The sequence below is a fragment of the Pipistrellus hanaki genome (genome assembly GCF_964339955.1).
Source record: "Pipistrellus hanaki genome assembly, chromosome: 1".
Classification (NCBI taxonomy): domain Eukaryota; kingdom Metazoa; phylum Chordata; class Mammalia; order Chiroptera; family Vespertilionidae; genus Pipistrellus; species Pipistrellus hanaki.
Window position 1 is genome coordinate 63,258,760 of NC_140503.1, and position 24,723 is coordinate 63,283,482.

At 40.9% G+C, this 24,723-nt stretch overlaps 1 protein-coding gene across 1 annotated transcript in view; it reads left to right on the forward strand.

Annotated features, from left to right (window-relative positions):
* GPR176 (G protein-coupled receptor 176) overlaps positions 1–24,723 on the forward strand; it is a 91,361-nt gene that overhangs the window by 62,236 nt on the left and 4,402 nt on the right. The window contains exon 2 of the mRNA XM_084890968.1: positions 20,864–21,116. Coding sequence (XP_084747094.1) covers positions 20,864–21,116 — 253 coding nt within the window. The remainder of the gene's footprint in view (positions 1–20,863; positions 21,117–24,723) is intronic.

The window sequence follows — 24,723 nt, forward strand, 5'->3', positions numbered from 1 at the left end:
TATAAGGGTTAATCATCGTTAAGGATAAAATATTCCTTTTTATTTTTTCAAAAAGTATCTTTGGTACAATCTACTTCTGTTTAACCTTGTTCAAGTCTCTAAAAATGGGGACCAGTTTGTTGACTTCTATCTTTTTAGTAAGAGAATTGGCTGTGCTAGGCTTGGAGTTCAATTTATGCCTGCACTTTGTTGTTAGTAGATTTTAACAAGATTGCTCTTAGAAAAATGAATAAACTGTTTGTTGAACTGTGAAAGGAGTGTAAGAACAGAAAGACTGTACTTCTAGTATGTGGGGAGAATTGGTAGAAAATGGGCTTTGCATGTTGTGTTAGGGAAAGAGAAGAGAGAGAGAGAGAGAGAGAGAGAGAGAGAGAGAGAGAGAGAGAGAGAGAGAGAGAGAGAGAGGAAGAGAGAGAATACCTTCAAAGCAAAAAGCTTCATGTTTAATGACTGTTCTGTTTTATGACTTCCTGCGAAGTAACAGGCTCATCAAGTGAGGGAGCAATGTCAGATTCCTTTGGTGTATGAAATTAGGGCATGTGTCGGAGATGCCAGACACATTTCTGTGCCAGTTGTCTTTATACCCTTAGTCCTGAGACTACATTCCCTGCAAAATGGTCACTAAGAGCAACCTTTAAGGGGGAATGTAAATACATTTTACAATTTCCCTTATTTCTGTGCCCCACGCCTTTAGGCACATACTGTCTGACTCACTTCAAAAAAACTCACACAACTTTATTGAGATACTAGAGGCCCAGTGCGAGAAATAGTATGTGGTAGCCCACCACTGCTCACAGCCCCACCTGCCCGTCCACCTGCCACCTGCTGCCCACCTTGCTGCAATCGGAGCCTGTGGGCATGGGAGAAGGACTGAGTGGTGCTCAGTGCACCTCATGGTGACTGGTTGTTTGATCATCCTGGTTGTCACGACACTGGCTTTTTATATAGATAATTCACTCGCTATACAATTTACTCCTTTAGAGTATACAAATCAGTGGTCACAGAATTGTACAACCATCACAACCATCAGTTGTGGAACATTTTCATCACTGATAAAAGAAACCCTGTATTCATCAGCATCCCTGTTTTCCCTAGTTCCCTACCCCCACCAGCCCTCAGCAGATACTAATCTACTTTCTGCCTCTAAGAACTTGGCTATCTGGCTATATCATACAAATGAAACCATATAATATGTGGTCCTTTGTGACTGGCTTCTTCACTTAGCATATGTTTTTGAGGTTTATGCATAATATAGCATATATCAGAAGTCCATTTCTTTCTATGGCTACAAAATATTGCATTGTATAGGCATTCCACATTTTGTCTATCAGTTGATGAACATCTGGGTTGTTTCCACTTTATGATTATTAAAAATAGTGGCTCAGTGAACTCTTGTGTACAAGATTCTGTGTGGACCTATTTTCATTTCTCTTGGTTATACACCTAGGAGTAAAATTCTGGATGTGGTAGGCAGCAGAGTGGTTCCCTGCTCAGCGAGTAGAGATGGGACTGACTGAGGAATTGGTCAACTTTGTCTTTGAGGAGGGTATTTAAAATCTTCACGTTGGAGCTGTAAAGCCAGGTTACTATGGTTTTGGGTGAGGTAGGGACAGTGCTAATAAAGTCAAAGCAGTAAGTGAATATCCTATATAATAAAAGAGTAATATGCAAATTGACCATCACTCCAACACACAAGATGGCAGCCCCCATGTGGACACAAGATGGCCACCACAATATGGCCAGCAGGTGAGGGCAGTTGGGAGGGACCAGGCCTGCAAGGTTGGGCAGTTGGGGGCAATCAAGCCTGAAGGGGAGGGCAGTTAAGGGTGACCAGACTGACAGAGGTGACCAGACTGCTGCAATCGGAGCCTGTGGGCATGGGAGAAGGACTGAGTGGTGCTCAGTGGAGGGAAGTTGGAGGTGACCGGGCCTGCAGAGGAGGGAAGTTGGAGGTGACCGGGCCTGCAGGGAAGGGCAATTGGGAGGGACCCAGGCCTGCAGGGGAGAGCAGTTGGGGGGGGGGGCGCAGGGTGGCGGGAACCAAGCCTGCAGGGGTGGACAGTTGGGGGGGGGTAAGGCCTGCAGGAGTGGGTAGTTAGGGGTGACCAGGCCTGCAGGGGTGACAGTTAGGGGCAATCAGGCTGGCAGGGGTGTGGTTAGGGGGTGATGAGGCTGGCAGGCAGAAGTGGTTAGGGGTAATCAGGAAGGCAGGCAGGTGAGCAGTTGGGAGCCAGCAGTCCTGGATGTGAGAGGGATCCCAGATTAAAGAGGGTACAGGACACCCCCCCCCCCCATGCATGAATTTGGTGCATTGGGCCTCTAGTTTAGTAATAAGTAGTAAAAAAAGAATTCTATTGTGTAGATCTGATTTTAGTAGCTATTCTCATTTTAATTTTTAAAAAATTTATTTTTCAATTACTATTTACATTAAATATTATTTTGTATTAGTTTCACATCTATAGCATAGTGGTTAGACAATCATATTTTACAAACTGTTTCCCCCAATATTTCCAGTACCCACTTGGCACCATTCCTTTTAACTTTTGACAAGAGTCTGTCAAGCAAATTATGGTCTCATGTCCTTCTTGAATGTGTTCTTCCATCCTAGGATGAGTCATTTTACCTTACAAACAGTGGCAACCTCACTTTCTAGAATATTCCTAGGTTCTACCCTAGAGCATTGATTAGGCTTGTTATCTCCTTGTTTCCTGCACACACATCTCACCTGGAACTGTGGCATTCTTTCTGATCTCATAGCTTCCTTCCTCATGCCAGGTTTTTCATAGATCCATCCCACCTGAGTCAGAATGGTTTCCAGTGACACATCTTAGGACTCTGTTCTCAGCGTCAGGAGTTGTCTCTTCCTGCAGAGGCAGTGTGGCTCAGTGGTTTACATCATAGGATCTGGAGACTGTCTGGGGCTGAATTCCAGTTGCATCATTTCTTATCTCTATAAACTAACCTTTCATTGCCTTAGTTTCCTCATTTGTGAAATGGGGTTAAATAGTACCTATCTCTTGGAGCTCTTATAAATCTCACATAATATAAAGACTTGGGCAGTTAGTAGGCGTTCATTAAATGCTGGAAAGTAGTATCATTCTTCCTATTGTTAGCACACTATATCAGCTTACATTCCAGTTGCTCCATTCTAGACAAACAGGTCCGCATACAATTCGGTGGGAATGGGGGTTGGGGGAGGGAGACACAGTTTTGTTATATACTAGTACTTATCCAGGCCGAAGAGCCCCTGCCTTCAGGTCCTCATGGTGGAAGCTGTAGTGTGTTTGCCCATGGGGGCATGCCATTGTCTTCTTAAACTCCTAAGTGATTCTCTTGGTTCCTTATAACAAGGGCAGGCATTTTCATTTTCTTGAAAATCACACTTTCCTGATCACTTGTCCTGCTCTCCATGTTACTTGCAAGAAACCATGTCTGGCACCTTTAAACCTGCTGCTCTCTCAGTTAATGCAAGTCTGTGGCTCCCTCTTGGTCCATGTGCGCTGCCCTTTCAGCTGGCAGAGGGCCAAAATCTGGGCTGGTGCTCACCCCCTGCTGCTCAAGCACCAGGAAGAAAACCTTCGAGCAGCACGTTAAGAAAGCAGGAAATGCCTGTGCCCCACCCACCTCTCCACTCAGTGCCCTTTCCTCTCTTTATTAGTTCTCCTTCCCAGACAAGGTGGCGGTGTCAGCAAGATGCATGTCAGTCAGGCCACGAGCCCAGGAACTTTCTCACATCTTCCCCACACAGACACCTACCTGTCTTGGTTAGAAGGTTCCCCCAGCCTGTCAGAAAGCGATCAAAACATCTTCTCTTTTCCATACCCCCAGGTGTTAAGGGCCAAAAAAAAAAAACACAAAACAAAACAAAAAAAAACTTTAAGAGTATTTGTACTTTAACAATAGACTTTTGGATATAGAAAAATTAACCCCTGAAGGAAACATTTTCAGCATCATACCTGGCTGGCTAGTAATAGAGGTGTGTGCTTCTGTGTGTGTATAAACATTTTCCCTTTCACTTCTTTAGTTTAAAAACCAATAAGTTACACGCATTTATTATGCCACCCCCCAATTCTGGTTTACTTGAGGTACTCAATATTGACAGCCCGGGACGTACCCTCCCACATATTTCTCTGTGTTCTATAGGAACACGCCACAATTTATCCCTAATGATAAACATTCATCCTGCTTTAAATCTTGGGGTCACTGTCAACAATCCTTCAGCAAACGTATTTGAACATACAATCTTATCTATTGATTCTTCTATTTGTAGGATAGTTTCATAAAAGTAGGATTACTCAAGGTACATGCATTTAATAGGTACTACCAAGCTACTTTCCAGACATATAGCCATCTACTTGCCCACTAAAAACACGTAAAGATGTTTGTATTTTCATACCCCTTAATACTGGATCTCATACATTTTATTTTATTTTTGCCACAGGCTGTTCTCAGCTGTGATTATTTTAATTTGCATTTATACCATTCCCTTAGGATGCCCCTGCCCAAGGTGAGGGTTCTTTCCTAGAGGCTGGTCCTCATGGCACCTTTGCAGCTGCTCTCAGGCCTCCGTGGCTCAGTTTTCTCCAGGTAAGAGCTGAGGAAGCAGCTTCAGTGAGTACGGTGGGTTTTAGTCGTAGGAGCTGATGTGCACCGTATGAATTTCAAACTATCAGAAAAGATGGATACCATGTAGATGCCACTGGAAAGGTTACAGGAGTGCGGAGGAATGAGTAGATGATGAATGTGTACAGATGCTGTGGGTGTCCTGGCTTCACCCAACTCTGCAGCGGTGACCCTGTAAGCGTGTGCCTTGCTTGTTCTGCTGTGCTCTCTGCAGGACCTACAGGAGCTCCCTGCAGAAACGGAGCACTTTCCAGTGGGTTTAGAGAGGAGCACATGGAGTGGAGTGGTAAGGCCTCCCAGAGCGAACAGCTTCCAAAGCTTTCTTACACCCTTCCTTCCAAAACTACGTCCATCTTCCCGTGTGGTTTCCCTTTCCTGAGGTGTTTCTGGCTCTTAAGCACCCCTCTACCCTATTTACTTCAACTATGGAAACCTCTCAGCCTCTTTTAAGAAGTGTACCTTTCTCAATGTCCTTGGCTGAATAGTGAATGTCCTTGGCTGAAAGTGACTTTCCAGGGGAGATGTGAGTGGCTATAGTGTATGGGATTCTTTGTTGAGAGGGGCCTCAAGAGAAAAGGATTAGGCAGCTATGTTGCTTTTGATCAGGAAGGTGATCAGCATCGCGAAGGCCCCAGGGGCCATTTGATTCTACAGTCGGACATGGATCCTTCAAGTGGACAGCTTGTGCCAGGAGGGGTGGCAAAGGAAGCTAAATACGCTCTTACATAATGGAGGAAATTCTAAAAGCTGCAGGCTGTGACTACTATGTGGTAAAAACAACTGTTTTGCTGGCTGAAATCTACAAATAGTATTTCAAGAGTTTTCCTGTGAGAGCTGCTTTCCAGGTTGCTGCTTTGCTTAAAGGAGGCGGTATTGCTGTTGAAACATTACCTAGGGATCCCGGTGGTATTTAATTTGCAATGTAATAATGTTTTTTACTTTAACATCTTAATTTTTAAAATTGATGTTGAAAAGTGTAAGCTGACTAAAATATCTGAAGAATTATGGAAAATACCATATATTAAGGGGAGGGACATGAATTGAAGAGTAGATGATGAATCCAGTTACTGATGTTATAAATTTCACTTATGTACCACTCGTATTACTAGATATGAAAAAAGAGACATGCATTGCATTTTTTCTCAAAAAAGTAAAACTAAAGGGAAATAACATGTAGGAAAGATGAGTTACTATTCCTGAAAAGTAGTAAAAAGTACACCTAATTCATTGAAATCCTATTAATTTAATGATGTGAAATATTTAATTCTCATTTCAGATATATGATTCTGCTTTTATTTGAGTAGAATTAAGAATTTAAGTTTGAATGGTAGAGGTAAAGAAGAAGTGGACCAAAATTTTATATAACTAATTTTTTTTCTAATGGAAATAATGGACATGCAGATTTTCTTATTTTTTTAAATATATTTTTATTGATTTGGAGAGAGAGAGAGAGAGAGAGAGAGAGAGAGAGAGAGAGAGAGATCAATGATGCGAGGGAACATTGATTGGCTACCTCCCGCACACCCCCTACTGGAGACCAAGCCGGGCATGTGCTCTGACCAGGAATCAAACTGTGACTTCTTGGTTCATAGGTTGACGCTCAACCACTGAGCCACACCTGCCTGGCAACATGCGGATTTTCTTAAATAAACAATAAATAAATGTGACTTTCTGTCTCTCCTTCTAGTTGGCACCCTTGATTCCCTGATCCGCTCTGCTCTGTCTCAGACTGGATGACTCTTAGGCCAGAACTGTGCTATAGTCCTGGGACTTTGTTGGTATTGTAGCTTTCCTTTGAGGCATAAGGTTTCCTTCTTTTTCTCTCTCCTGCCATTCTTCCTGCTCACTCAGCATGCTATGAAGCAGGCGCCCCAGTGCAATACATGCTAATACTCTCTTGGGGGTGTTTTCTCCATAAGGCAGTGAATGTAATTTGGGAAATAGCACTGATGTATGAGAGTCTGCCTAACTCAAGTAATTACAGAGCTTATGACTAGAGCAGCATTCAAACCCAATCAGCTGGATTACTTTTCAGAAATGATATAGAAATCCATTCTGAAAATGATGCCCTGCAAATGATGCCTTTTGTATGAAGCACTGGGCACAGAGACTGTGCCTTCTGGGTCTTCATATAACCTCTCACCCATTGATTGGCAAAAATCATTGATAAGGGATAGAACTTGCTGCAGGCAGGCATTTTGGAGGAAAAGGTAGGAATTTTTCCTCCAAAACGCATACCTCAGAGTTACTGTGGGTTTGGATCCAGAACAATGCAATAAAGTGAGTACTGCAATGAAGCAAGTTGTAATCTTCTTGTTGATAGAGGGTCTTGCCTTCAGTTTGTAAAACAAAACAAAACAAAACAAAACAAAACAAAACAAAACAAAACAAAATGCAATATAAATAAGCACAATAAAGTGAAGCACAATAAAACAAGGTATGCCTGCTGAAGGAAATGAGAAATCAATATCACAGAAATAGAAACACCAGAAAATAAGCATATGTGCACAACAATATTTATCACAATATTGTTTATAATGGCAAAACCTCATAAAGCAAATGCCCATTTGGAGGAAAAAGACTGAATAAACTGATATATTCACATCATGGATTTTCCCACTATGTATTTTATATATACTATATATAATAAATAGGTAATGTGTAAATTGACCATCACTCCAATTCACAAGTTGGCTGCCCCCATGTGGACCCAAGATGGCTGGCAGGGCAGTTATGGGCGATCAGGCAAGCAGGGAAGGTAGTTGGGAGGGACCAGGGAAGGATCAGCAGGGAGGGCAGTTGAGAGGGACCAGGCCTGAAAGGGAGGGCAGTTGGAGGCAATCAGGCCTGTAGGAGAGGACAGTTAGGGGCAACCAAGCTGGCAGGGGAGGGCAATTAGGGGTGACTGGGCTGGCAGGGAAGGGCAGTTAGGGGCAATTGGGCCAGCAGGCGAGGGCAGTTAGGGGTGACCAGGCCTGCAGGGGAAGGAAGTTAGAGGCAATCATGCCAGCAGGGGAGTATTTAGGCGTCGATCAGGCTGGCAAGGGAGTGATTAGGGGGTATTCAGGCTGGCATGCAGAAGCAGTTAGGGGCAATCAGGCAGGCAGGCTGGAGAAGTGGTTGGGAGCCAGCAGTCTTGGATTGTGAGAGGGATGTCTGACTGCCCATTTATGGTGGGATCAGGCCTAAATGAGCAGTTGGACATTCCTCTAGGGGTCCCAGATTGGAGAGGGTGCAGGCTGGGCTGAGGAACACACCACCCCTCCCCTGTGCACAAATTTTGTACACTGGGCCTCTAGTATAAAATGAAATTTTATATTTGCAAAAGAAATAACAAACCACCATTTATGTCAGTAAATGCAGTGTATATATTTATGTATCATTAAATAATGAAAATGGAGAAAGATATGTTCATACAATTTACGTAAGAAATTAGTGTACAGCAAAAAGAACATGTGCAAATGACATATCATTTATATAATGTTATGTTTCTATGCAGAAAGAGATGTATTAAAAGATGGTGATCAAGATGTTAATCATATTTATCTTAAGGTAATTTGATTTCAGGTGATTTTTCTTTCTTTCCAGACTTTCTGAACCATTTGAATTTATAATGGTAAGCATGTGTTTAAAAAAAAAACTTAAAAATAAACCAAAACTATTTTCAAGGAAATGAATAGCTTGTGATATGTAGCCAGAATCTTACTTCTGGGTTTCCTCAAACTTGGGGTCCAAATAGGATCCTATGTAACTACCCTGTTTCCCCAAAAATAAGACAGTGTCTTATATTAATTTTTTCTCCCAAAGTTGCGCTAGGTCTTATTTTCAGGGGATGTCTTATCTTTCCATGCACTAGGTCTTATTTTTGGAGGATGTCTTATTTTCGGGGAAACATGGTAGTATGCATAGAGCTCACAGGATATGCTCCTTCTGTGTGCATTCATTTTTTTCCCAATTATTTATGGTCAACAGTTATATATTTAGCATTCATGATTACCACGTATTGTTCTAGGCAGGCGGGCTGTAGTGGTAGAAATATTAGATGAAGTCCCTGCCCTCATAAAGCTTATGAATTAGTGGAGGTTAGCACATATGATTAAATAATTCCCATTATTAAAAGCACTGCAAACAGGAAGTAATCAGCATGATAAATATCCTGGAGGCCTGCTTTGGATTGAAAGTGGTGGTGGTCAGGGAAGGTTTTTTGGAAGAAGTCTTGAAGAATGAGGTAAACTTAGAGAGGATGGGGTGGAAGCCAGAAGGAACAATCACGTGAGGGCAAGAGAGCTTTGAAATTTTGGGGGTTCAAGAGAAGGTACATAGGGGCTGCTACACGACTCGCTCTAGGGGACACTGTTCACATTCAAAGTCATAGACAAATATTCATTGTAATTAAAGAACCGATAGTAGTGAAGAGGAAGCTTTTCTAATTCTCACATGAACCAGTGATTGGGGCAGGCTGGACTTTTGGCTTTGTCTTAATGAACAACGGGAAAGCAACAGAAGTTTTCAAGAAGGGGACTGATGTTCCCAAGCGCTTTAAAAATAAGCATTTTCTGAGACAATACTGGAGGTCAGGGGAGATTGGGAAAGAAGGTCAGCAGTTTAGTTTTTGACATATTAAGTTTGCAATACTTGTGAGAGTCCTATATGGAAAGGTTGTGTAGGCATATGGATATCTGATTGGTATATGAATATCTGCATCTAGGGCTCAGATAAGAGGTGAGGTGATGCAATAAACATGGAAGCCATTAAAATTTGGGAAAGTAGTCTGACATAGTCTGGGGAGGCTGGGGGAAGAAAATATGAGGGCTGAAGTTGAGCCCTGATGTAAGAGGAAAAGCCAGCAGAAGATGCTGAGAAGTGGCCAAAGTAGTAGCAGGAGAACCAGGAGAGTGTGTTATGGCAGTTCCTAATGTCCAACTGGGAAAAAACCAAGGCCTTGAGCTGCTTAAGGTTGTCTCATAAGGTGAATGTGGATGCTGCCACCATTAGGCCCTCACTGCCATCCCACATCTCTGGTCTCCAGGGTTACAAACCAATGCGCCTTGACTCCGGCTTTTATGTTCCTTCAAATAGCCACTTAATCAGGACAAATGAGGGCAACCCACATTTTGCCAGTTGAACAGCTACATTTTCTGATTTCATTAATTTTATTGCTGATGCAAAGAAGTCAAGCTGATAAACATTTTTAAAGGACTATCAGTTGTTTGGTGTTCATTACACTTCTGAGAAAGTCAGAGAAAGAGTAAACAGATTTGCTCTTAGGAGTTAATAGGACTGCATCCAAGAGAAAAGTTTAAAGGATTTTTATTTTGCGTTTTGTAAAGGAAGGGTAAGTAAATCTAACGCTCTGAAGAAACATTATTTTGTGGTTGCTCAGTGAGTATGGTGAAACCTTCTGTGACTTCTAGAAATAAGTCTCACTAATTTATAATTGCATAATGATCAGTAAAAATAGTTTAAAAATACTTAAGGACACATAATAGTACAGTTATTTGACACTTACTATGGACGAGGCAGTGTTTGGCACTTTTTGTTATCTCATTTAATACAGCAGCCTTGCCAGGTAAATTTTAGTCTACACAGTGTGTCTAAATGGCAGACCTGAATACAGTACATAAAACAACAGACGTGTGTTATCTCAGTGTCCGTGCACCAGGAATTTGGGAGCAGCTTAGATAGGTATTCCTGGCTGAGGGTCTCATAAAGTTGCAGTCACCTGAAGTGGGACTAGAGGATCTCCTTTCAAGTTGGCTCACTTGACAGGAGGTCACCCGGCTGTTGGAAGGGGGCCTCAGTTCCTCATCACTCCAGTCTCTCCACAGGCCTTCTTGAGTTTCCTTAGATGTAGTCTGCTAGTCTTCCCCAGAACAAATGATTCAAAGCGATTAAAATGGAAGTGGTAATGCCTTTTATGACGTAGCCTTGGAAATTTCATGGCCATTTCTGATATATCCAGTTGTTTATATCTCAGCCCTATTCACTATGGGAGAGGTCTACATAGGGATGTGAATACCACAAGGCTGGGGTCATTGGTCATCTATTTTGGAGGCTGCTGACCATAATAAGGGCCTTAGGGTACTGATTTTCTCAGAAGTCTTAACAATTAGCAAAAACTTATTTTCTCTGTGTAAATCTTACATAGTCCTATCTGGAAACAGGGAAAGTGTAGATAATTCTTCTGGTTCCTTCTATCCATATGAGTGTATAAAGTCTATTTGGTGTTGTAAATGTTACCATTTTATCTCTATTAAAGAATTTCAGAGTTCCTTATTGGAAAAACTATGATTTTTAAATGTTGATCATTGTATATATATGCTCAGTTTTATTTCTTATCTGGGGTAATATTAAAATCTGTTGGCTAATATTTATTAGCCAATGTTCTACCATTCACCATGGTATTTGGATGCTTAAACCTTTATATGAAAAATGTCATGGGCAAGACTAATTGAAACTGGAGCTTAGCGGACGTGAACAGGTTTTATATTTTATTTATTTCATCCACATTGAGTCAGTGACATTGATTGCACCATGAAAGCCAGTAATTTGCAAACCCACAAAGTGGAAAATTGTTATTTCACAGGACAGAAAATTCTCCCCTGGCCTTTTGTTTTCTAATGGGAAGATAAGCGGTCTCATCTTCTCACTGATCTTAGTGCTTTAAATAAGCTAATAGCATTTCATGCGGATTTTATTTTGAACCGGCAGGAAAATTGCATGGTAAGTATCTCAGCGTTACTCAAATCAACTAACATTAGAGAAAAGTGCAGGATTTGGAAGCTGGTTATTCATGAAATGCTAAAATGTTAGTATATTTCTCTTTTGTTTACCTGTGTCACTATAGTCACCATAATTACAAATCCTGGAACCTTAGAACATGGTACAAAGCAAAGGAGCCTTTTGTCCAGTTTTCACCATTGTGACTAATGAAGATGCAGGCCCAGAAGGCCTGGGGACTTCTTTAAATGTCACTGGGAAATGTACATACAACATGAGGCATGGCATGGGAGATAAATGGAATTGAAATTATTCTTCATATATTTGTTCTCTTCTCTCTCACTCCATCCTCTGTTACTACTTGAGGGAGATAGAAGAGGAAAAAAGAGAATGGGAAGTGTTAGAATTTTCTTTCTGAAAAATATTGTTTCTGCCCACCCACATACATGCACTTCATTATAGTTACTTCCAAAATCATGTTACACTTGCAAGGCCCATAATTACAGCTTGCTGGTTTAGTTCTTGCCTCATAAGCAACTATTTTTCAAGTTTAGGGTCTAGACCAGGGGAGGGGAATCTTTTTCTGCCAATAGCCATTTGGATATTTATAACATCATTTGTGGGCCATACAAAATTATTGACATAAAAATTAGCCTGCTGTATTTGGTTGAACATTTAATGAACTCACCCCTAATGCCTTGGCAGGGCCAGACCAAATGATTTCACAGGCCCTATAAGGCCCTGGGCCAGACTGTCTCAGTTATCAAGCTCCTTCCTTGTTACTCATGTTCTAGTCACTTATTATGCCTGCTTTACTCCACTCCCTCCTTCCTTCGGAGTTCTTGGCTAGTATTTTGTCTGAGCATTTATTCCATTTTCTTATGTTGTTATTGGCTATGATGGGCTGTGTGCAGTCATTCATCTTTTTAATGCCTCTGTGTTCTGTCCTCAACTTTGCAGTGACTTTCAGATCCATCACTTCCTTCCAAAGCCTTCCCTGCCTTGGCCCTGTGTCTTTGGCCCTGTCCGGGATCTGGCTTGCCTCCAGCTCTTATCCCATCTGCTACAGCCACCTTCTGTTGCTGGCTTTCTTACTTGCAGAGATGGAGGAAAGTGGTGAAGGAAGCAGGGAAATATACTCTAGAGCAGATTTGACCTCCACAAAGTGGGAAAGGGATCTGAAATCTATTAGAAGAACTAGAGTACTCTTCCTTGCTCCTCACACTCCAGCCTCTCCCCTTTCTCTTGCCTCTCTGCCCAAATTCAGCTAAAGAAGTAGGAATGGAATTTTAAACTTTTAGTTAATGTCATTGTTAGAGTGTGCCAGATCATTAGGAGTAAGAGACACCCATTTCCAAAATCTTATTTCTCTATTTCACTTCAGCTATGCTGGGTCCGGGTCCCCCATGGACTAAAGCAGGACTTGACTCACTTTCCTTTCTGAGACATCCAATTACCTTACCCTTATGTTCCTTGGAAAAATTTCCCACATCATTTTTTCCCTTTCATACTGCATAATTATAGTTACTGGAACAGAGAGAGTGGCATAATAAAGTACATGAGTATTCTGTGTACGTTCACTAGACTAATTATAGTATAACATGATGGATCATTGCTGAGCATCTCTCTCCCAAGCTGTTCTGACACTGTGTATTGATAAGGGGGAGATAGTAAACATTCGGCATGTTGATCAAAGGCAGTTGCCATCAGTAGATGTACCTACAAAATTGAGTATATAGAAAACAAAACAAAACACACTCCAATTCTGGTCATTCTTATGAAGTAATATCAAACTTCAAGTTATTTATTCATGTACTTAAGTATTCATGAAGCAACTTCTAGATATAAAACACATGACAGTCAACAAGATTTTTCAGATAAGGTTCTTCTCGGGCTTCTTAATTTATAGTATTTTAGGGGAGAAATGATCCCTCTGGGCTAAATGCAATATGAATGGTGCAGAAAATATGGACCCTGTCTTCAAAGACTACAGGAGCAATTTAATACAGGAAGGGCCTCTCGTGAGATGGCCCTGCATAATAGATATTTAGGACAGTGAACTGCTTCTCCACTCAGTCAAGAAGGGCTTGTTTGGATGAGGATCCATGGGGAGGGTGCTTAATGATAGAGTTAGATAACTTATTTCCTGCTTTTCTCTGGAAGCTTTCTCCATACACCTATTGAGGAGGAAATGAAACCTGTGGTTATTAAAGTGTTTCAGCACTGTCAGTTCATTGGGGCTCATATCCTGAGACTCTTGCCATAGCTTTATAGAGAATAATATACCTGTCAGGGAGGCTAATAGACTGAATGTGAGAGATCAGAGAGTAAGGTATATTGTGAAGTTATGAAAATCTAGTTTTTTATGAAAAAAAAATTGAGTAGTCAAAGAAAGGAGTGTCAGCAGCTTCAGAGTCTGTGTTTCTTCCTTTTTATTTTATGCATCTGTGTGTTTCTGGCCATGTAAGTTAAGAGAGGTGAGATATTGAGCTGATTTCAGGGACTTGATGACTTCCATGAGAGTCCCAGTGGCTAAGGTTACTGGGATCTTTCTGTCTTCATTGGGTACATGTTTTGTCTTTGGGGATATCATTGTCGCTAAACATAACGTGCATTTGTTGTAGACTCACCTAAAACCCTTTTTTGTTGTGGCCTCCCAGGGGCTGACTGGAAGAGGCTATTGTTGAAATCTCTTTATATATTCTTAGGTATTACAAAAGTGAATCCTGTTAATATTTTATCTAAATTATTTATTCATTAGGAACAAATATTCTAAGGAGAAATCATCAGAGATTAGCTTGAGGATATATATTTCATAAGTTGCTTTTCATTCAAAGTAACGATGTAAAATTCACCATGAATTTTAATAAGCTTACTACATAGCTTCTTCCAGCTAATTCAGTTCTTGCTTAATTTGAATCTCCTGTATCATTTCAGAAAAACCTCTGGAATAAAATTAATTGTAACTAAGATAACGTAATTTTCTCATGCTAATAGTGTTCAGCGTAAGTAGAGTTGGGCAGTATTAGTCTAATCACAAGTTACAGCAAATTGACATTTCATTAGTGAGGAAGAGGCTCACGTGTTTAGACTGAGAGGAAGAGCAAATTGTATTGAAAACCATTAGGCACAGTTCTCTGGCGACAAGCTAGTTTCCTGCCCCCTATTCCTATTGATGGCCATAATTCTGATACCAGGGGCAGAAAAGCTCTATTTACCAGCTAATCAGTGCTTGATTCTCTGGGTGGTAGGGAAATTTACCTGCTTATATTAAAAATAGATTTAAAAAATCAGAATAAGATAGAATCTTTTAAAGAATTAGTTAAATTTTCCTTTGAAAGTGTGAACATTGAAACTCAAATTTTAATGTTGGTGTCCCCTACTCCCAGGTTCACAGATTTTTTTTATTTTTTTTAATCTTCTAGCCACCATTTGCCTTCTCTACACTGTTATTTATTCCCCTCTTGTCTTTCCTCCCCCCTCTCTCTTAAGAAAGGAGTTCCTTTGAGGGTTTTACTTGGGCTGCAGATTTAAGGATGCAGAGGAAAACATGGATTTGACTCTTAAATTTACAAGTTCAGCCGAAACCGGTTTGGCTCAATGGATAGAGCGTCTGCCTTCGGACTGAAAGGTCCCGGGTTCAATTCCAGTCAAGGGCATGTACCTTGCTTGCAGGCCCATCCCCAGTAGTGGGTGTGCAAGAGGCAGCTGATCGATGACTCTTCCTCATCGATGTTTCTGACTCTCTGTCCCTCTCTTCCTCTCTGTAAAAAAATCAATAAAATATATTTTAAAAAAAAAGATTTACAAGTTCATTCCATTCTATCAGGATGCTGAAACTGGGTTTTAAGTATGGGGCGGCCAGAGATCATATCTTAAAGGATATTGTTTGATGTTGAGAAGTTTGGATTTGCCTTTTTTTAATGGCAGTAGGGAACTTGTGAATGCTTTTGCTAAACTGAGTAAGTTACTTTTGTACCTCTATACTTCTTTAAAATGGATTTAATTCATCAATCTCACACTTTTTTGTTCTCTGGCAATTTTTTAAAATTTAATTTAATTGTTTAAAGTATTACACATAGTAGTACATATATCTCCTCTCCCCCCTCCCCCCCGCCCCCCCATTGGAATTCCCCCAGCCTTCCCTAACCCTGTCTGGCATTTTTTTTTTTTTTAAACAAAGTCAGTGTCACAAAGAATTGCATCCGAATCATTAGCTTTAGTGTTTACATATCTGTCTAGTTTATAGCACATATTGTTTATAAGCCTGGGCTACCTTTTTGTTAAATAAAACATTGACCTGTTTGTATTTTTTTAACCCAAAAGTTTGAATTTATTTTTGTAGTAATAGTGGTGCTGATTTCCATTGCAAACATGGATGTTCCCTTAACACTCTTTAAGACCGAATCACACTCTATGGTATTCCAAAAAGGAAGGTCAACTGTTTTCTTTTAAAAAATATATATATTTTATTAGTTTTTACAAAGCGGAAGGGAGAGGGATAAAAAGTTAGAAACATGGATCAGCTGCCTCCTGCACACCTCCTACCGGGGATGTGCCCGCAACCAAGGTACATGCCCTTGACCGGAATCAAACCTGGGACCTGGGACCTTTCAGTCCACAGGCCAATGCTCTATCCACGGAGCCAAAGGCGAAGGTGAACTGTTTTCAAAGGCAATAAATAGCTTTAACAACAAAGGATGTAAACACCTCATGAAACAAAAAGTCTATAGTCGTGAATGACTTGTGGATGAATATTTTATCAGGATCAACCTTTGTGTCTTTGATCCTCCTGAGGTTTCTACTTTTGAATGTCCACTCCTGGCATCTGCCGTAAAATGCACAGCAGCTGGGTTACAGAATGCAGTTACTATCCATTCAAACAAACCTTCAAGAATAGCTGTTTTGCCTGGCTGGTGTGGCTCAGTGGGATTGAACGTAGTCCCATGGAAATAAGATAGCCTTCCTTAATTTAGCTTCAGGTTCTTAATAGCAATCGGAATTAGGCTCTAGATACCTCCTAGAGTTTTATAATTAGTGGAAATAAAATGTGATTATAGGGGTCTCAGGTGGTTCAGTAATTACCATTGAAAACAAGTTTCCTTATTCACAAGTGTGTATGATTTTTTTTAAAGCAATGGAAAAGTATGCCTGACATAATAGAGAGGGGGAAGGAAAGATAAGAGAGTAGAGTATGAGGGTAATGATGGAAATCAGTTTAAGTTTCAACAGAATCTCTGTGCATGAGCCGTCTTGGCCCACAGCATGTTCCCTCCTCTGTAATGAATTTTCCTGTTTCTTTGGATATTCAAAATGTTTTGTTCAGCATAACCTGCCAAATTACAAAGATTGACAATGATGAAAGAAAAAAGCGCCAGGCTCTTGATTTATAGAAAAGAAGGGTTGCCTTTTTGGGAAGTCCCTCAATAGACTGGAGACACCCTGATTTTGAAACTGAAGATACTGTGTCATGTGCACTCTCTTCAAGGCAGATTTTTTCTTTATTTAATATATATATTGGGTCGGCAGCTAAGTAATTGCGGGTTTCACACATATATGGCTTCAGTTGAATTTTTAGGTTTGCAGACGCAGTACAAATGTAAAACACATTTTGTTATTTGATAGTTGGCTATTCAGCTGTTAATCAGTAAAAAAAGTTTTTTGATCTGTTTTGTAATTTCCGTTTGGCGTTCATTGAAAAATGGAAAATCAAAAGGAACATTTTCGTCATATTTTGCTTTTTTATTTCCGCAAAGGGAAAAACGCATCGCAAGGTCATAAAAAGTTATGTGCTGTTTATGGTGACGAAGCCTTAAAAGAACGGCAGTGTCAAAATTGGTTTGCCAAATTTCGTTCTGGTGATTTTTCACTCAAAGATGAAAAACGCTCTGGTCGTCCAGTTGAAGTTGATGACGCCCTAATCAAAGCAATAATCAATTCGGACTGTCACAGTACAACACGTGAGATTGCAGAGAAGCTTCATGTATCACATACATGCATTGAAAATCACTTAAAACAACTTGGCTATGTTTAAAAACTCGATACATGGGTTCCTCACGAACTGAAAGAATCACAGTTAACGCAACGCATTAGCAGCTGCGATTTGCTAAAGAAACGTAATGAAAATGATCCATTTTTAAAACAACTGATAACTGGCGATGAAAAATGGGTTGTTTACAACAATATCAAGCAGAAAAGATTGTGGAGCAGACCAGGTGAACCAACTCAAACAACATCAAAAGCTGATATTCATCAAAAGAAGGTTTTGTTATCAGTTTGGTGGTATTACAAAGGAATTGTCTACTTTGAACTCTTACCACCCAACCGAACGATCAATTCTGATGTCTACATTGAACAACTAATGAAATTAAACAATGCAGTTGAAGAAAAGTGGCCCGAATTGACAAATCGAAAAGGTGTTGTATTCCATCATGACAATGCAAGGCCACACACATCTTTGGTCACTCGGCAAAAATTAATGGAGCTTGGTTGGGATGTTTTGCCACATCCACCATATAGTCCTGACCTTGCACCATCTGATTACTTTTTGTTTCGATCTTTACAAAACTCCTTGAATGGTAAAAATTTCAATAATGATGATGATGTCAAATCGTACTTGATTCAGTTTTTTGCTAATAAAAACCAGAAGTTTTTTGAACGTGGGATTATGATGCTGCCTGAAAGATGGCAAAAGGTCATTGATCAAAATGGGCAATACATTACAGAATAAAGTTATTTAGTTCCATGAAAAAATTGTCTTTGATTTTCTTTTTAAAATCCGCAATTACTTAGTTGCCGACCCAATATATATTTTATTGATTTTTTTTTACAGAGAGGAAGGGAGAGGGATAGAGAGTGAGAAACATTGATGAGAATCATCGATCAGCTGCCTCCTGCACACTCCCCACTGGGGATGTGCCTGCAACCAATATACATGCCCTTGACTGGAATCTAACCTGGGACCCTTCACTCCACAGGTCAACACTCTATCCACTGAGCCAATTTGGTCAGGGCAAGGCAGATTTATTTAAGGCAATTTCATTTTTAGATGGTTACCAGAATTTAAGTCCTGTTTGTAAAACTGAAGTGAGGAAAGATACATCAGCCAGATTCAAATCTGTGCTTCAGTGGAAAAAGGCCAGGAAAAACAATTCCCCAAATCAGTGGAGCTTCGCATTATTATTGCTCCATCACTTTGGTGACAGGATAGCTTGAGGGGGCCGGTGGTGGTGATATGAGTAAAACAGCTCTTCTGCCGAGTCAGTGTGTGTATATATTCTGTATATATCCACACAGCTGGTTTCATCTCAGTGAGGCAGCTACTGATGTGAGGAAAGTTAAGTAGCGAATTTCCTAGAAGCAGCTGTGGCCTACTTACCTAAACACAGTGGCTATTGTTCCCACTTTGTCAGGCAAATAAGAAGTAGCTATAGAATATCATGTTTGAAGAGAGACCCTTGACAGTGAGTTATGCCAACATCTGAGGTGCAGAGAGGCAGCTCCTTGCAGTGACTGGCTACAGCCTAGAACTTTGCTGTCCCCTCCCCTGGTACCACCACTCTCCTTTGGAGTGAGGCCCTGTTGTTGGCTCAATTCATTGGAGGGCATTCTCCAAGTATATGCACCGGAGGTAGCAATATCCTTGGGTCATGACTAACTGGCCGAATTGACCTGGCTCTCTCACCACATAAAAGCTCCACCAGTTAGGGGCAATCATGCAGGCAGGCAGGTGAGCAGTTAGGAGCTAGCGGTCCCAGATTGTGAGAGGGATGTCTGACTGCCGGTTTAGGCCTGATCCCCAGCCTAAACCTCGGACATCCCCCGAGGGGTCCCAGATTGGAAAGGGTGCAGGCTGGACTGCGAGGGGAATGCCCCCGCCCCCAATGCATGAATTTCATGCACCAGGCCTCTGGTACCTATTGATATTATAAAAGGGGTCCTCTTACTGCAGGGATTTTTGATTACTGCTTGTTCCCTTATCTTACAAATTCATTTATTCAATGAACATTTATCAACTGCCTGTTGTGTGTCATTCTGAGCAGGGCAGTAGAGTTATAACATGACCAAGATTGACATTGTTTTTATCCTTATGAAATGAAGGGGAAACAAGTAAATAAATTAATAGTTATGATTAGAGTTAAGGGCACAATAGGATATTATAATAGACTATAAAATGGAAGGAGGAATAATGTGTATTTAAAATAAAAAGACAGAGAAGGTCCTCTTTGAGGATACAGCAATTACTACATTAAGACTTAAATTCAAAGGAACCAGACATATGAGGAGCATGTGAGGCAGTATAAAAAGACATGTGCAAAGGCCCCGAGACATGATCAACCTTGATCCTCTTTAAAGAAAAAGCAAGGCCAAAGTAACTGGTGCCCAGTGAGCCAGGAAAGCACCTAGATCTCCTAGGCTCTTGAGGATCAAGAGGAGGCAGATGAGAGGTGTGGGGAATCTGATGCATAGTTGGAAATAGGAGTTTGGCATTGAAAGAAGAGGCCTAGTTTGGGACAGGACTCTGGGAGTCATCAGCATTTCAATAAAGAGCCACCTGAATGGATAATCTAATCTAGGAAGAGCTTTTGAAGAGAGGATAGATAAGGGCCTGGTAAAGAAAAGTAGGAATATCCAGGACACGGTGGGACCAGGAGACTTTAGGTCTATGGAAGCCAGAGAGGAGGCTCAAAGAGAGCTAGTCAAATGTGTCATTTCTGATAAAGGTCTAGAACAGCACAGTCCTGTATAGGAGCCACCAGCTGCATGTAGCTATTGACCCCTTAAAATGTAACTTGTGCAAATTGAAATGTACTATAAGATGCACATCATGTATAGCTAAGACTAATACAATGGTATATGTCAATTCTATTTCAATTAAAGAAATACACACCAGATTCAAAGACTGAATTAAAAAACAAGAATGAAAAATATTTCATTACTATTCTTTAAAGTAGTGATTACATGTTGAAATGACAATATTTGGGATATATTGAGTTAAATAAAATACACTGTTAAAATTCTGCCTGCTTTTCATTTTTAAAAAAATAAGGCTACTAGAAAATTTAAAATTGCACCTGTGGTATGCGTCCTATTTCTGTTGCAGAGTTTGGCGATGTGGAAGTCATTTTCAAACTTGGTGAGAGTAAGCTGCCTCAGACGAAGTAATTCCAAGCAAATTGTTTATACTTAGAGGAGACTGAATCAGAATCGTAATGCTAGTAAACAAATGAATAATTATGATAAGAGCTATGAAGGGCCACAACAGGATATGCCTAAATCAAGTATCAAAATGCACCACTAAAAATTCTTCCAGAATTTTTGAGATGTATATAAATGGTTTAAATGATTTCACATAAATTGACGATATAATATATAAGTATTTAAATTAAATACTTTGAAATCAACTCTGAAATGTGGTTTTTTGGTCTTTTTTAACCTGTGTTTTCTTTCTCTTTTTCCTTCTTTCTTTTTATTTAAAATTTATTTTATTTTTACTTATTTATTTTGCATATCTGGCCAGGAAACTTCATGGTGTTATGGTCAACTTGCCGCACAACCGTGTTCAAATCTGTCACTAACAGGTTCATTAAAAACCTGGCCTGCTCGGGGATTTGTGCCAGCCTGGTCTGTGTGCCCTTCGACATCATCCTCAGCACCAGCCCTCACTGTTGCTGGTGGATCTACACCATGCTCTTCTGCAAGGTCGTCAAATTTTTGCATAAAGTCTTCTGCTCTGTGACTATCCTCAGCTTCCCTGCTATTGCCTTGGACAGGTAAGGTCAGGTAGCCAAAGGCCCAATTTTTGAAAGTATATTGAAATATTAGCATCATGAAGCAAATGGGAAATAGTCATTATTCCACTATTTTAGTTTATGGTCAACAGAAAGAGAATGAATTGCCAGAACAGATACCTCACACAAGACAGGTGGACTCACAGCAGCTATGGAAAATAGGACCATTGGAAAAAGATGTGACTTTGGGAGTCACATCATGATGCTGGGGCAGAGCTACTGGAGCCTGGTGTAGCTTCAGCTTGGTTGGAATTGCTGGTATTTGTGTTGCAATTTGCAGTAGATAGGCTCATCTGATTGATAACTCCACAATTAGGGCTTTTGATGTAAGACAAAAGCATTTCTGGTTGAACAGGAGAACAATTCAGTGTTATTTAACAAAAGATTAGATAGTCCAATTGGACTTGGCCAGAATTCCTTTGGAGGGTTTATTTCCAAGGCCTTATATTGTGATGGTTGTTGTTTTCTCTTCTCATCCTCTTTAGGAGGATGTTCATTTGGAAATGAATCTTACTACATACATAATTTGATCAAATTTATTGGAGTTTAAAGATCTTAGTAATCAACAGTCTCCTGTCATTTCCCTCTGTTGCTAGTTTATCATGAATACAGTTGACATAATAATACAGAGAATAGAATTAAATAAGAAAACAAGAATTGGAAAGTATTTTGTGCCCATGAGTACTTTTGATTTCAATATTTGCAGAGAGGAAAAGTTGCTGAACGGATAAAATTGGCTGGCTCTTCTGACTTTATACCCTGCAAGAAGCCCAGTGCATGAAATTTGTGCACTCGGGGAGGGGAGAGGGAGGGCGGGGGTCCCTCTGTCTGGCCTGTATCCTCTTGCAGTCCAGGAGCCCCTGGGCCTATGGCGGTAGTTGGATATCTTTAGTGCTGCTGCAGAGGCAGGAGAGGCTTCTGCTACCACCTCTGCACTCACCAGCCGTGAGCCCGGCTTCTGGCTGAGCAGTGCTCCCCCTGTGGGAGCACATTGACCACCAGGGAGCAGCTCCTGTGTTGAGCGTCTGCCCCCTGGTGTTGGTGCGCATCATAGTGACCAGTCATTCCACTGTTGGGCCAAAATTGGCTCTCCAACATCCCCCAGGGGTGGGTTGTGAGAGAGTACAGGCCAGGCCGAGGGACCCCACTGGTGCATGATCAGAGCTGGGTAGGGTTCTAGGGTATGTCCCGGCCGTCTTGCTCAGTCCAGATCAGCCAGACCCCAGTAGCAAGAAAACCTACCTGTCAGAGGGTCTGCCCCCTGGTGGTCAGTGCACATCATAGCAAGCAGTTGAGAGACTTTAGCATATCATTAGCATATTACGCTTTGATTGGTTGAATGGCCAACCAGACAACCAGACACTTTAGCATATTAGGCTTTTATTATATAGGATGATAAATTTAACTCATTTTAGATGAATTTGGAATTTTAAAATGCTTTGTTCATTCAAAATATGCTTAATATCTTAATGACCTGAGAGAGTATGGATTGCAGATCCCATTTGTGGAGTCACTTTCAGCCTCTCAGGCCTGGAACCTTGATTTCATTAGCTTCCTAGTGTCACCTGCATGGAGTGACAGAGTCATATAAAGCCCCTGCATGAGGATAAGTTGTAGGCTTAAGAGAAGGAACTCTGAAGTCAGAAGTCTGTCTACATTGCTTTTTTTGGTGAGTGGCTTTGGGCAAAGTGGCTTAATCTTTCTGAACCTCAGTTTCCTCAGCAGTAAGAAGAATTAAGTGAATTATTTGTGGCCTGGGGTTGGATAGATTGCACCAATGTTTGCCTCTTTTTCTCTAGGCTTTGCTTCTAATTGGCACATTCTTCTTTAGATTTATTGTCTGCAATAATTTTACCATCAGATCTTGCTGTGAGCCACTCTAGCTCTTTGGAATTTTCTCACTAGAAACTCACCATCCACAGGATCAGACAAGGCAGGAGCCACCGACCAGACTGGGGTTGTGTGTGCATTCCTGTTCATTGGGGTCAGTCACTTAGCAGATGCAGCTAATAATTGCTTTGTGGCTATCTACATTTAGTGGGCAGCACTCTATTTTCTTAGGAGAAAAATTAGAAATTTAGATTTCTATAATTTTTTAATGTTTACAATTAATTTGCATTAAATATATTATGTGGAACACTCAAATCCCTCAGTAAGCTAAATGTGTACCATGCAATGCCAGTTTGCCATGACTGCTCTACAGTAACCAAGGGGTCCTGGACTGCAAGAGGGCACAAGCCAGGCTGAGAGACCCCGCCCCCCAGTGTAGATATAAAAGGACAATTTTTTTCCTTATAAAGAGAACTCTTAGGATCTACCCTCTTAACAACTTTCTTCATTATTTTTTATTGGTGAACCAGAGGCCTGGTGCATGAAATTCATACACTGGGGGTGAGTGCGGGGAGGGGGTGTCTCTCAGTCTGACCTGCATTTCTCACAGTCTTAGGGGATATCTGACTGCTGGCTTGTAGCTGGATGGCCTTCTGCTCTTCTGCTGCTGCATGGCTTGCTGCTTGAGCTTCAGCAGCTTCAGCAGCTACTGCATGTACATGGGTTGGGCCACTACAGTCTGTCCTGTGAACACCATTGAGTGGGTGAGTCAAGGCAGGCTCACCCTGAGTTCCCTGCGCTTCTCTGAGTCACTGAGTTGTTCAGACTGACGGCCTTCTACAGAGAACAGCACTGGGATCAGGCCTACGCTGGCAGTTGTATATCCCTCTCACAGTCCAGGACCCTTCAGGGGATGTAGCAGGGCTGAGTGGCGCTCCCCCTGTGGGAGTGCACTGACCACCAGGGCGCAGCTCCTGCATTGAGTGCCTAGCCCCTGGTGGCCAGTGCAAATCATAACAACTGGTTGTTCTGGTTGTTTTGCCATAACAGTCACTGAGGCTTTTATATAGCTATAGATATAGATATAGATATAGATATAGATATATAGATAATAGCCTTTGTTTGGCTGTACCACTCTTGTTATCCATTCATTAGTTGGTGGACATTGGGTTGTTTCCATTTTTTTCTTACTATTGTGAATAATACTGCTATGAATCCTGAAATGTTTTAAAGAGTATTTTTTTAATTCAACAAGAGTGAGAACACATTGTTTTGAATACTTTTCTGTTATACCTAGAATCAATGCAATAATAACTGTAGGTTATTTCTGGGCCCTTGGCCTTAGAGAGGAAAATATGCTAACAATAAAAAATCCTTTCTTTCCCTCAGACAATCTACTGTGTACTTGCCATTATTTTTTTTTTTTTAAAGGTAAACAAGCCCTTTTAGGAGACAAATAAGACTGGTAGTATTCTATTTTATTATTTAGAGACACAAATTACTCGTAAACTTATGTATGGTGTGCATGAAGGTGAAGGGAAAATGATCCTTTCTCTCACTTCTTTCACAGATATTTGTTTCATGGCACTGAATCAGCAAGTTAATTGGGAGGCCACCTACACTTCCTGCATTATTTTCTAGAGGTGTATACACTAACAAAATTACATATAATGAGCCTCCGTTGCAGCCTATTTCCCAATACATAATGGAAGCAAAAATGCCTGAAAGCCTGGGTTCGTTATCTGCCAGTTAGCAAATA